This window comes from Orbicella faveolata, unplaced genomic scaffold, assembly GCF_042242905.1.
Source record: "Orbicella faveolata isolate gen_17 unplaced genomic scaffold, um_ofav_v1 contig_4, whole genome shotgun sequence".
In the NCBI taxonomy this organism is placed as follows: domain Eukaryota; kingdom Metazoa; phylum Cnidaria; class Anthozoa; order Scleractinia; family Merulinidae; genus Orbicella; species Orbicella faveolata.
This window is the reverse complement of record NW_028301569.1, coordinates 4,168,150-4,182,112: the sequence shown is the minus strand read 5'-3', so window position 1 is coordinate 4,182,112 and position 13,963 is coordinate 4,168,150. Positions and strand designations below refer to the sequence as shown.

The 13,963-nt window shown below is 37.5% G+C and overlaps 1 protein-coding gene across 3 annotated transcripts; it reads right to left on the bottom strand.

The window, feature by feature from the left end:
• Positions 1-1,957: 1,957 nt before the first annotated feature.
• On the bottom strand, positions 1,958-6,353 carry LOC149101090 (melanocyte-stimulating hormone receptor-like). Of its 3 annotated transcripts, none has more exons than XM_089276199.1 (3): positions 6,211-6,353; positions 5,976-6,030; positions 1,958-3,581 (listed from the first exon to the last, which is right to left on the bottom strand). In XM_089276199.1, the coding sequence occupies exon 3, from the start codon at positions 3,460-3,462 to the stop codon at positions 2,539-2,541; it is 924 nt and encodes a 307-aa protein (XP_089132325.1). In that variant the 5' UTR covers positions 3,463-3,581; positions 5,976-6,030; positions 6,211-6,353; the 3' UTR covers positions 1,958-2,538. The 3 variants fall into 3 exon arrangements, with proteins under 3 accessions (XP_089132325.1, XP_089132326.1, XP_089132327.1); XM_089276200.1 differs by having other exon boundaries at positions 5,976-6,027; XM_089276201.1 differs by lacking the exon at positions 6,211-6,353 and having other exon boundaries at positions 5,976-6,142.
• Between the last annotated feature and the right edge of the window lie 7,610 nt (positions 6,354-13,963).

Sequence of the window (13,963 nt, the reverse complement as noted above, 5' to 3'; positions counted from 1 at the left end):
AATCTGAACTGTTACAATTAAATTGTAACAGTTTAGATTGAAAATGCCTCAGGAGGGAAATCCATTCATCGCAAAACTGAATTACAGAGAAACACCACGGAGCTTGGAAGATCTCGGCGTCATATCGGTGGTAAATGTGATGTGATATCTTCCAAGATTTTATCAACTTAATAAATGTAGATGTAGATGTAGATGTAAAATCCTGCGATCAAGCTGTCTGAATGAAAACTCTATCCTGTCACTTACTAAATGTCATCATAATGCGACGCAGAGGAATGCTCAAAGAATCAGATAAGTGACAAGAATATTAACACACTTAAACGAGCCGTACAAAAGAAGAACTACCGAAGAGTTCACCAATGAGAAAGAGCTTTCGTATAATCTTTTCGTATAACAAGTTAATTGAAATCAGTAAATGAAAAAAAAAAGTTTCAAATTCCCTTAGAAAGAATGAAAAACAAATAGAATTGACAACAAAAAGTAATTATATCTGTGTATGCTTTGACTTGCCTTTGTAGACTTCTGTAGCGGAATGGGTTCGGGAAAGGCCAAAAAAAAACCCGACTTGATTGACTAAACAAAAGACGGATCGAAACTCAAAAAAACCGACCAATACTGTTAATAAACTTTATGCGAGTCTTTCAGTCAATACCATCGCGGCTAAACTAACCAATCACTTTCAACTGACCAGACTTATAACACCATCGACTGACAAACACTATTCAATCTACGAAGTACCAAAACATGCTTATTTTGTTCAGCGGAATGGATGCAAAAGAAAAACCATGCGTTACTTTTGGACTAATGCTCTCCTTCAAGGCAAGGAGTTAGATAATTCATATTATCTCTGTGGGCAGACAGCGTTTTTATTTTATCATATCTTCGAGTGCAACCTTAAAAGATAACCTTGACGGCTAAAAATAGTTGGGGTTCGACTTGAACATCTTATAAGGTGAGAGCAAAATCCGTAATTTACATTCCTAAGGGAGGTAATGAGCATCCCCGACCTTTTCACAAAGGAGTCCTTTTCACAATATGGGGCCCTCCTTTGTTGTAAGTAGTATAGGGGGAGTCACACAAATACTGTTTCAAAGAGGGAGCTGAATTTCACCGTTTCGCAGCCCTCAGGTTCAACCGGCCCGAGCATGTGAGGGCCGGACTTGACGGTGGGGGCTGCGATAAGGTTAAATAAAGCTCCCTCTGCGAAACGGTTTTTGTGTGACTCCCCCTATACTACTTTTGTTTATTATCCCATATCGGGACGTGAAGTTGCCATGGAAAATTCTCTGTTTATCACGGACATGTATGAATGAGTGGGTAACTTTTGCCAAGATGAACAAACAACTATTGCGAGATCTTATGGTCAACCGCGAAATAAAAAAAAAAAGCTCTTCAAAATTAAAATATGAAGGTTATTGGATGTTTTGCATCTTTGGGGAGATTATTGTTTCCATTCTCGTACCGCCATTGTGACTGCATAAGAAACATTAGCTAACATTGAGTTCGCTCATCAAATCTCCTGTTAATTCTCCCTTTACAGAGAGGATGAGTTGACCAATGGAAAAGAACTTTCGTATAATCGTTTCGAGTGAACGAATTTATAATCATTTAAACGTAGTGCATCGTAAAATGTTTACATTTTCTTTAGAAACAATAGAAAAATTATAATAATTGGCAGATTAAAGTAATTATGTGGGTGCTTTTGCTTATCTATCGGTTGACCATTGTAGCCCTATGGGTTCGGTAAAGTCATATAAAATATGCTCTATTTGTTCAATCAGAAGAAACAAGAGACCCACAGAAGAAACACCCGTGATCAGGCACAATGCACTGTTTGTGGGATAAAAAATGAGATTAAAATGGAAAACAAAGCTTACAACAGTCATTTATAGATTATAGAGTCCTCATTTTAAAGTGGCTGAATAATGGAATATATTCAAAACATCGATGCAAAAAAGAAATTAACCCACGTTTTAATTAATAGCGAAAGAGAACAATTTTCAAGGATAAGTGCTTGTTCATGTATAAATATATAAAGCCGGAATTCTAAATAAATGTTTGGAGAAAAAGCACCGATGATAACTGTATTTTAGTTGCATATAATAAACTTAACATTTACATGGTACAATTTCTGGGCAATTCCAAGATCTCGTAGAACGTTTTTCGCTACTTTTTAAAAAGAGTAAGAAAAGCTTAACCACTATATCTTGAATGTTCTTTGAGTCAGAAAAGTTTAAAATAAGCGCAGGCAAGGGGTTTACTCTCGTAGGTACATGCTAACTCATACCCTACACCCGGACCGCAGTTAGACGGGTTAGATTACCCCCCTCCCACCCTTTTCTGGTTAAGTTATGCTATTCTGAAAGTGTTTATTGACTTTTCTCTTTTGTCTCGATTTCTACCTCCAGGGTTAACCTGTAACTGATAGCTGTATTTAGAGCATTTTTGGTGTCAGTCAGAAAAATGCTTGTTCCGACCCGTAAGAAGTGTTTGCTTGACAGATAAATGAGTCTTGATGGTAATCAGCGATCAAGAAAGCTAACCCGTGAAACAGTTCAACTTCTTGATGGTGTCCTTCACTCCTCGCCTCACGTCTCTTATTTTCCAACAGTACAGGAATGGATTCAAAGTGGAGTTCAACAAAAGAAGGGTAATCGCTACAGCATGAGCTTGGTGAAAAGATGGCGAGTGTGATCCAAGCACGCCACGTAAACCTGTTACAATACCAAGAGGCAGATAACAGGCAAGTAGAGTCATTTGTATCCACAAAGCACTGGAGACGGTCTTTCTGTATCGTACTATATTCAGTGGAATTCGTGCTTCATTTGGTTGTCCTTGGGACGTACTAATCTTGACCTGAGCTTGGCGACGGTGAAGGGTAAGATAAATCTTCGAGTAGCAAAATATGGAGGTTAATAGACATGATGGCATTATTACGGAAAGAATCATTTCAGCCATGCGACGCTCGTAGAGCACTGTGACTGAAAAGACAGTGGTAAAAATCCAAAATAAGAATACTAGGACCCATACTCGCCTCAAAGTTACCACTTGCCTGTATCTTAACCCCAACATCAGGGCGAGAAGCCTATCTACACTTATTGCCGTTATTATTAGAAATGACACCCCACAGAAAATGTACCCTAATGTATTTGAAGATATGCTAGTATAGTAGCAAAGTTTGGAATGTTCTGGTGCCAAAATAAAGGTTACAAAGAGAGGCTGTGAAATTAGGCCCACGCAGAGATCAGTGGTCGCCAGGCAACCTAACAGAAGTTTTGATGGCGGATGAAGGGAAGAGACCTTTTGAAGGGCAACAAAAATCAGAACATTCCCCATTAAAGCAATGGTGGAAAGGAGAATATTTAATGCTGAAGTAATCGTTCGATGTGGCTCCTTAAGGCTTGCCAAGCAACAGAGCTCTTGAATTGTGGTGCATTTTCCAATTTCAGTAGAATTCATCATGTTTTGTCTCGATAAGATTTCCTCCTTTCTGTGTTAACAAAATTCTCTCATCTCCGGGGCGAGAATTCTTGCGTCAGGTGAGGACTCCTACATCAGACGACACAGTTTCTTCTGATTTCCTGAAAAAGAAAATGTACATACTTTTTAGTTAACTACAGAAATATCTCTCCTAGACAACTAACAATGAGATGCCTTTGGTGTTAACAACGGCATCTGATTGTAAGATGCAGATATGTCATTGTAACATTTGCAAGTGAGATACAAATGTCCGGCTCGGACATTTACATCTTACTTACACCTCACTTCTCTGTAATAGAGCGTGGACTCACATACAGCAATATGCTAGTGTTGAAAAAAAAGGCGAATAATTTTACTATACAAGCCATAAACTATTCTTTAACTATTTAGTTTCTATAAATCCGTTGAGCTTTCCGTCATCGGCTGCCTTTGCAATTTTCATCCGAAAAATTGATCAGTGAGAATCTCTCAGAACGGCAGAATCTGATTTTAATTAGTTTGCTTGTCTGAGTCATTTTCGTTGGAGAAGAAGTTTACTGAGAAATTACTACAGTTGTTTCCCGGTAAAGATTACTGTAGACGTCGACATTCAGGGGACAAATGTTGTATTTTTTTTTCCTTCGCTCATTGCATAGCTAAAAGATTGATTTAAAGTCTGGTAAAAGATTACTTTAAATTGTTAAATGATCGCGAGATATCTAGAAAAAAGAAATCAATTTTGGGGAAGATTTAATAATCAGCTCATGGTGTTATAATCCAAATTTAAAAATATGAGACCCCCTGTGGATTTTCCGTCAATAAATACACATTGGAATTTCAATTACATTGTCCACATTGAAAGAATTACAACTGCTTTTTCGTTTAAAAGAAAGATCAGTTAATTGTGGAGAAGACGTCTGCAAAAAGAGATTGCTCTGAGTTCATTATTAAGACAGAAGACAATTTGGATAACAGCTGGTAAGAAACTCGTGCCGAAGAAAACGAGGAAAGACGAAGGATCGTTCCATGAAAGCAACAACTTAAGAAGGAACTCACCACCAGCAACAATTCAAAGGCTCATTCTTCGACCAACCTGTGGCCTCCAAAAAGGTTGTAAGTATGGTAATCCAGTAAAACTCACCCTAGTAAGTTTATAGCAGTTTCCAAGTTTTGTTTCGGATGGGTGGTTGATCGATTTTGGTTGCTGGTTTCGTAGTCGGGTCCTCCACCTTTTTGCCGCAAGCGAATTAATAGGGTATGCAGATTTTACAGAGGGAACTACGTCTTATACTTTTTTCTCTACCAACGAACAAAGACGTATACAAAATCACATCTCCTGCTCTTCTTCTAATCTCGTCTATATGATACAGGGCGACAAATGCAATGGTCAGTACATAGGCGAGACTAAACGTCGTTTCAGCGACAGATTTGGTGAGCACAGACGCGCAATCGAAAAAAGCCATCACACAACGACACGTTGACCAACCCACCGCCGTTACAGATCACTTTACCCTTCCTGCCCACTGTATGCACAACATAGAATTCGTTCCTTTCGAAATCATCAACTCAAATAGGGACTAACAAAAAAATGAAACTGAGGCTATTCGCAAGGCAAGAGAAGTATTTTTATCTCCAAGAGCAAGACCCTTAACCCTTCTGGGTTAAACAGGTCGGACGAAATTTAATCTATTTATTTTTTATGCATTCGCTTTAGCGCACGTTTCCTTTTTCCCTATTTTTTGTCAACGAACCATGTCACATATTTCCTGTAGTATCATTTCAACTTTTGTAACTGTTTTATCCATATCTACTTAGCTTCAGTGTAGCCCCGGCCCTGAAGAAGGTTAGTCCTGTCTAACCGAAATATTGGGCATTAAATTTACCCTTTTCAGCCGTCCGGTCAGCCTTTCAATTGGTTTTATGTAGATTCGGGTAGATTTTTAACAAGGTTGGCCAAAATGTTTTTCGGTTATCAATGCACCAAAGTGTGTGGTTTTTTTGGTATTTCAGGCCTCTCTAAGGCCTTCTCATGTCACGAAGATCGGTTAACTAATATCATATTCATCTAATCCAATATAGATATTTTTCATTAACCAAAAGGAAAATCGAAAAAGCCTCACGCACTTTTTGTAGTCGGTCATCCGCAGATTGGCATGACGTAGCTTGTACATCGTATCCAGGTAACTCTTGCGTGCGCTAATCAATAAATGAAATCTTCAAAAATCTTTTTTTTTTTTCTCATTCTACATCTGATTGGCTTTACAGTGATATATTCTTTTCACACTTCTTTTCAAAAGCGACGCGAGTACGAAAGATTTCGTCAGAGACTCTCCCGAAGGTCTACCGTAACCTTAGGATTAAGATGCAAGACATTCTCTTCCCAAACTTTATGTTTGCCTAAATAATTTTGCTTCTGCTACACGTTTTCAGTGACTCTAGGTCGTGCAGTATTATATTATATCAGAAGATGAAATCTTTTAGTGAGTTGCCATGCATTATTCATGTACTGTAGTTACCTTTTCTTCTTGATCCAGTTATGTAACAAAGCTTTTTAACTGAGCTTGCAAGCTGCTGTGGAATAATTTTCAGAATAGGAAAAATAAAGCATACTAAATATGTTTTTCAAAAAAAACTCATGTAAAAGAACTGAAACAATGATATGAGAAGTCTTGCCAACAGATTCAGGGTGTAGGCCACAATAACAGTCTATAATTTCCTACATTCTCATTTGCTTTTCTTTCAATTACATACCTAAGCGATCGAATTAGATAAAGTTATCTGATCTTCTGGAGGCCGCTTTCAGCACTGCAAATGCAGTCTTCTCAACTTTGATGAACTCTTCACAACTGCTGCTTATGACTACGCTTCAGTTCGTGAAAGCCTTGAATTTATACACGTTGATTCCGGTCACCTTGAAGTGTGATTAATTGCCAAATTTGAAATTCCATTTCCGTGAACATAAAAAAGTGAACAAATATATTGACCAATATCTCTATTTTGATAAGAGAACATTTCGAAATACATATGATAATAAATATTAAAAGAATAAAACTAAGACGTTTCAAAGTCATCTTGCCGTGACGCCATTATCAAATAGAGGTGTAAGCTATAGTTTCGAGATTAAATACAAATTAAGGTGAATGGATAGAGTACATTACAATAATAAGTGTTTCGTTGTCATTGGTGTTTGATGTGACAGTGCATGCGGTATATGTTTAAATAAATACTTTTGCACGTATTGAGTCTGACTGCGTGTTTAACTTCGGTTTCCGTTCACGAATAAATAGCATTTCTTGAATAAGACAGTCCAGTTTTCCTCGGCATTTCTTAAGAACGGAAAACATTTCCCTTATGTCTATTTTGATTACTTAAAAGATGTCTTCAGTGTCAAGGTCCTGAGTTTCTGATAAAAGCTACGAACAAAGAGCGTTTAAGCTTCTAAAACAGGAAATTCGACTCCCGACCCTTGCTGGACCTGATTACTTTAGGTTGAAATGTTCGACATTTCCGTGGATCTATCTGGGGCGATTTTAGATCAATATCATCATTGTCAGGTTGATAATTCATTTCTGTTAAGAAGCGTCAACGCATCCTTTTTTTCTGTTTATCATGCAGTAAATGGTGATATGACTTTACAGAATTCAGATTTGCTTCAAAGCAGTCTTATTTAACTATAATCCTTTGTTTTGTTTTTTTAATGTGTTGTTGTGAGGAGGCTAATTAGTTCTTTCTATGTTTATTTGTCATTGGTATTCTCATTTGAAATCTTTCCACTTTTACCCCATTCATTTAAGTGAATAGATATTTCGAATTTAATAACATGAAAAAAAAAAGAAAAGAAAAAGAAAAAAAAGATTAAAAAAATAAACATCAACAGTTATTTCCAGTCGGTCATTGGCGTCCGAACTATTCTTTAGAAACTTGTTTTCCTCTTTTACCTCAGTCATTCATTCAAGTCAATAGACATTTCAAATTTAATTGAATCAGAAAACCATACGAAGAACGCTACTTCCATTCGGATACATAATTTCATTCAAGCCCAAACTTCAGGCACTACAAACTTTTTCCACCTTGATCAAGCTGCCTCAAGTATAAATGCATTTTGTTGTCGTTGTACTTTGTTTTGCAGCAAAGCTGAGGAAAAATAATTCATTATAATTTCATAACTCAAGATGTGGTGATAAAAAGAAAACTTTCTATGTTTGATAAGCCCTCCAAAGTTAAGTTCAATTACAAGCTTTAGCTAAATTGAATTTTTTTTTTTCATTTTTTCTTCATTTGTCTTCTAGCTAAGGCCATTAAGAGCAGAATTGCGATTTGCATCAAAATCAAGGCACGTAGTACCTTCTGCTTTGACATGTTTCGGCCCTAGTGCATTCCACACTTAATTGCAGGACCACAAATGCATAATTTACTTGCTCATCTCAATATCCTTAACGAATCCTTTTGGTCGTTTTAACAAATTCAAGAAAAGGGATAGCACAAGAACGACTCTGATGGACCTGTGAGAATCTATCGTGACTACTGATATCGATTATTCATGCAGAGCCATGCATAGTCATGATCACACACTGAGCAGTAATCGACGATATAGATACCTTGTTCATGTAAGAGGAATATATTTCAACAGAAGATAAAGGGCCACTTAGAGACACATTATCATCCATCATTATATCTGATTAAATGACTAATCATCGTAGACTGAAATATGAACAATACACATCTCAGCTGGGCTTTTCTTAGAAAATTCACAACTTATTGTACGTAACAAGCTGAAGATAAAGGTTTATTTGCGTTGGTGTGACGCACAAACCCATAATTCACCCAAAACTGGCGGTACACTTATGATCAAGTAACACAGCAGGTGTTCAGAGGCAGAGTAAAGCAAAACTTTGTGACTATGCGATTGTAGACCGAGAATGGAGATGCAAACTAGAAACAGTAAACCCAGCTTAGCTAAGTTGCTCTTTGTTTCCGAAACAAAGCATAGGTTGTTTTCTCTTTTCGACATATGCTAAATTTGATCCCAGGTTTAATTATCAGGCTAGGAAGCGATGTGTCTATTCAGTAAAGTAAAATACAGAGTTAGTAGCGTGTTCCTTAATTGTTATCTTTCTTTTGAATCCCACAGTTAAATACGACATTACAAAAATTGTTCTTAGAAGAAGTGTAAAGATATACTTATTACAAAAAAAAGACAGTAATGTACTATATTGCGAGAAAGTAGCTTCACATCTTTTCTTTAGCAGAACTCTATATACTTTACTTGTAGTCACTATGTTGTTAGACGTGTACCAAGGTTATTCCCTATTCTATCGAATAATGCCGCTCTTCAGAATTAATTACATGTTGTTAACAAAGTGTTTTACTTTCCAAGACACATGTCACTCGTCAAACACCCAAGCTGCCTGATCGTATCGTGCACTGTTTTTCTTACATTCTTAATTGATACTACAGCAGTAAATAATCGTGGTCACCGATGAGTTTGATAAATAATGGTAATTGAGCTGAGTGGATTGAGTGCAATTTGATCTAAAATCATACGCTTGATTTCAAAATCGAACGAACGCGCAGCGCGAGTTCGATTTCAAATCACAAGTATGATTTCAGTCTAAAATTGCACTCCACTCAGTTCAATTGCCACTTTATTAGATCCATTTCAGTTGAAATCGCAAAATGTTATTGCCTTAAGTTTTAGATTTTTTGTGTATTGTTCCAGTAGCCGGTTTGTTAAATATAGCGGAACCGGAAACGCCTTTACATCTCATTTAGTATGCAAAACGATGTCATGTGACTGAAAATTGATTCGAGCATAACAAGGGAACAAGCAGTTCTCAGGACGAAAACAGTCTACTTCATTCATAAAATTCAATTCTCGTCGCCTGAATCAATGATGGAAGGCCTCCCTTCCTTCTGTGGTTGAGGCTGAGGCTTCCCGTTGACTTTGCAGCCTGTGTAGTTCTGCGATGGATTTCTCTTGAGTTGTGAAACTCCCTCGAGTGCACGGTGCCCAGTGGATAGTTCTTCTCTTTTAAATACTGTTCAGTGGCACTCTGCATGAGTACTCTGAGCACTCTGCATAAGGGATTCGAGCTCGTTACAATCTCCGTTTCTTTTTGTGACCTCAGCGTAGAACTTAATACTCAGGACCTTGTCAAGCTCTTGCGGTGCCATTTGTTTCAAGATATTTTCAAGATGGCGGGACTGGCACCAGCTTCGGAAGACGTTTGTTCATTCACTGTTTTGTGGAGCAGAGCGTATTTTGACTATACATGTTTATTCACAGCGATAGATTTGAGCTCCTGTATTATTTCGGTTGAAACCACCGAAGACCCGGAAACATCTATCTTCTTGAGATGGCTCTGAATTTGTTGTTGTGTGGTTTTCACTTGTTTATGTTTTTTTGGACTCGGTATCATACGGATTTTGAGCAGATGTTGACTCGGAAAAAATCGGCAAAATATTCATCAAAATGGACACTGAAAGTTGGAAACTTCCCTTAAAGTAAGTCGCCAGCCTGAAGCAGCTCATAATCGTCATTCAGAAACTGTAAATTTAAAAACAACAACAACAACATCAAATTTAAAGTTTTGGCAATAATAGTTGAAAAATTCACCACACAATGGCTTTTTGTCTTTCATTTTCCAGAAATTTTATTGGTTACTTTAAACTTAAACTAACCCTGAAATCTGTCCCTTTGTCATTGGCTGAGAAAAAGATGCGATTTGCAGAAAAATAGTGATTCGCGTATAAATCGCACCGCCGAGAGCGAATCAGATTGCAAGGATAACCAGTGATTTCAAAATTTGATTTAACAAAAAGCAAAAATATGCTGGAGACAAAGCGAAATCAACAGGTCGAGCTCTAGATCTAGAGATAATATGTGGCTAAGAACCCAGTGTATTTGGATATAACAAGCCAATGCCATTTGAACGGGAAGCCATTTCCGTACGCGTGGGAATAAAAGAAAAGAGAAGTAAAATTAATCCACGCTTTCGGTGACATTCCGACTCATTGTCTTTGGGGTTCGATTCCTATGATCAAAAGGTGCGATCAGAGGAATACGTTGCCTCCTATTCTCTGGCATTTCCGTGTCACTTTTTAGCTTTTCCAGTAAACTAAATACTCTTTGAATACCGTGCCCTTGTAATCGACGTAAAATGCGTGTTCAAGAATTTTTAGGCGAAATAAAACTTACCGTGAACCTAACAATAAAAGCTGTACGAGAGAAGTACATAAGCAATATCGTGTTGTGTCGAAAAGGTGTTTAAACTTCAGATGAAAGCAACTTCTTACAAATGTTATGTCATATTCCTTGTTTAATTTTTGGCAAGCTTAAGGTTGCAATGACCGTTTATAGTTAGTAATATAATTTCAATTGCCAAAACATGTTTTATTTTTATTTTTAAGTTATAAAATAATAATAGCCCTTTTCATAATCAACTTTCTGCTTTCTCATTTGCGATGCAATGTAATCCAACGTGCTTGTGGATCCGAGGCAATTTTGAGCAGAAACAACAAAATTACCCGAAATTGCCTCGCATCTATGCTGGCTTACATTGCAATGCAATGTTATGCGAATTTGAAGGCTATTCTCAGCTAATTTAAATACTGTAGCCCTCATAATTAAACCAATTAGATTCTAGACAGATTTTACCTTTCTGATAGATCTCGACAAGCGGACAATTCTTACGACGAAAATGATAAACATAAGATAGGTGAAGACAAAGCCCACACCAGGATTGAAGAGTCACTCTGCAGACAGGGAATAAATGAATTTCATCGACAGATATCTCGATTAGCATTTAATATTCTTACATCAATAACTGTATTTCTGGGAAATGTTTCGATTGTGTTGTAATTGTTGCTCTTCAAAAGGTGTCGTCTCTTCATTCGCCTCTCTACATTTATTCCACCTTAATGCCTCCATGGCCAGCAGATTCTTTAGATTGTTATTACATGCTTACGGATTCAGGGTTCCTCCTTCGTGTAACAGGTGCAGCTTTTTGTGAAGTGCTGGTCTCTGCAAACTGCAATAAGTGTAGACAGGTTGCTTGCTCTGACTGTGGGGATAAGGTTCACAAATGTCGTGACTTTGCGTTTTTATTGGTACGCGTACGCGTTTTTATTGGCACCTCTTGGCTTTTCGCTAAAGCCATTGGATTGTCATCATATTTCTACAGGTTACTTGTTACTATTTCTTTCAGCTGCACTTTAACTCAACTGTGTGTGATTATCTCGACAGTCTGTTACACGAAAATTTATCTCGAGCTTCGCAGTCACCACACTGCTGTACAGAATCAGCAGAAGCAGTCAGCCAGGAAGGAATTCCAATCAATGTAGCACGCTACAGAAAGACAGTGTCCAATGCATTGTGGGTGCAACCGAGGTTATTCGTTTGTTATCTTCCATATGGTATATAAACAGTCAATCTCTTTTCACTGGAGTGTGTTTAACCATTTTTGTACTGCTGGAAGATGCGGGAAGCGAGACAATCAGTGAAAAACTTGACGAGGAAGTGTTGGCGCTTCCCGAGTAATTAGTTCCTGGAAATTACCAAGTATTGCAATCGAAAGCAGTCATTTTGTGCAACTTAAGCTTGGTGTACTGTGGGTGATCATGTTAAGTTATTTGGTGTAGTTTATTCCCAGTTTTTTTTTTTTCAAGTGGTGCGCACTTGTAATTCTTTCCTGATACAGTAAAACTCGCATGTTACAACCCCTCGTTTTTAAGGAACTGTCAGTCTACGATGTACATTTAGACCCCCCTTTTAAGTCTAACATTTGACACAGGTTCTTATTTTATAGAATACTTTTCAAAGAGTCTTAAATATTGACAATTCGATAAATCAACTGCTCTAATGGGCAATTAAAATGAACCAAATCCCTTGCAATGACCTCTCAGCCGCTTAACTGCGACAAAAAAGTATGCTTAAATTTAATGATTTTTTTCCCATCTTATGATCTAGCCCGGTCTTAGCTCTCGGTTTGTGGGGTCGACCGAAATCGCCTCGCCTTTTTATCCATTCGTTCTTCGCGCCGGCTACAAACTGCACGCCTGAACCTTCACTACAAATTGCACGCCTGAGACCATAGATCACACTGTAAGTGTCTTTGTCTCATGTTTCAAATACTCAGCTTCCTCTTTGATTTTCCAACACTCCCTATGCACATCGTAATGAGCTTTAAGTATTTTCCAGAAGGCTGCCCTAAATAAGTATTAACTGCAATGCCCACACAACGGCCTATAGTTTGTTTTCTCAAACGGAAAGACTTCTTTGAACGTAATACGTAACAAAGAAGAGACTTGACTACATACGTACATACATACATACATACATACATTTTATTTGTTATCAAATTAAAATTACAATTGTAACATGCCCGCGGATAGCTGAGCTAATCTAGGCGGGTCATGTTTGGACGAGTTATTAATATACAACTAGGTACAACTAAATACAACTGAAGGTAACAAGAGAACTAAAGAGACTAGAATTGACAACGATGACTAAAGATAACTAATAAACTAACGATATTACAAATAATAATTAACAACAGTTACGACGAGAGACTACAGATACACTAAAGCGAAATTATTGAGTATTAATGAATACATACTAGGAGGAAAATAAATTCAGCTTTACTTTTTGAACGATTTCTGTAAGATCAATATAACAGTCTTCTGAAACTAGAATTTCAAAAGATATTTGTTTTATTTTCCTCTTAAACTTGATGTACCAAGCTGCTATTGAAATTTCTTTGCTTTAGCTCTTGGCAATTGCATACTGTCCAGGAGAAAAAATCACAATCACAAGCTCGGCGGTACACTTTGGCGGCGATTTGTGTCGGTTTGATTAAAGCGATTTTAGCGTGACATCGCATGTGTTGGGCGTTGTTCTTCCAGTTCAAAAACGTTAACTGCGGTAGCTGTGTAGTAGTCTCTTGCTTCGTGACCAGGTTAGTGATCCTCTTCCGTCTGCAAAATGGAAGATCAGTTTGTCGCCATCTCGGAAATAGGTCCGCTTCAGAGAAGCGATAGAAGCGCGGGACAACGAACAGCGATTGATGCTTGAGTGTCTTGCTTTCAAATATTAATAACGCACCGAAACTACAGTAACTAAAATTGGTCAAATCCATTTCATTCTACTAGGAAATGAAAAAACGAGCAGGGAAAGACCAAGGTAGAACAAGGTTTTCGATTTTTTTAAAACTTGTTTTAGAGATGCTGATATTGAAATAAGGTCTCGGTTTTAACCAATTGTCTGTTACACTCATTTCATTATCGACATTAGTCAAATAGGAATTTTACTCTAGCAATTTTTACATTTGTTTTCAAAATTGATGTTACATAAGTAGACCAAGATTTCGAATGAACTGTAGAGTGATGATCTTCATTCAGTTTAAATCTTTCTGGTGGACTCTTATTACTTATCAACAGAGCAGATAGCGGACTTTTAGCGGACTTTCCTGGATTCGGAGTCGATATTACGGAAATTCTCCTTCCA

Coding starts and splice junctions, on each gene's coding strand:
- LOC149101090 (XM_089276199.1), bottom strand. CDS start 3,462: ATGATGAATTCTACTGAAATTGGAAAATGCACCACAATTCAAGAGCTC.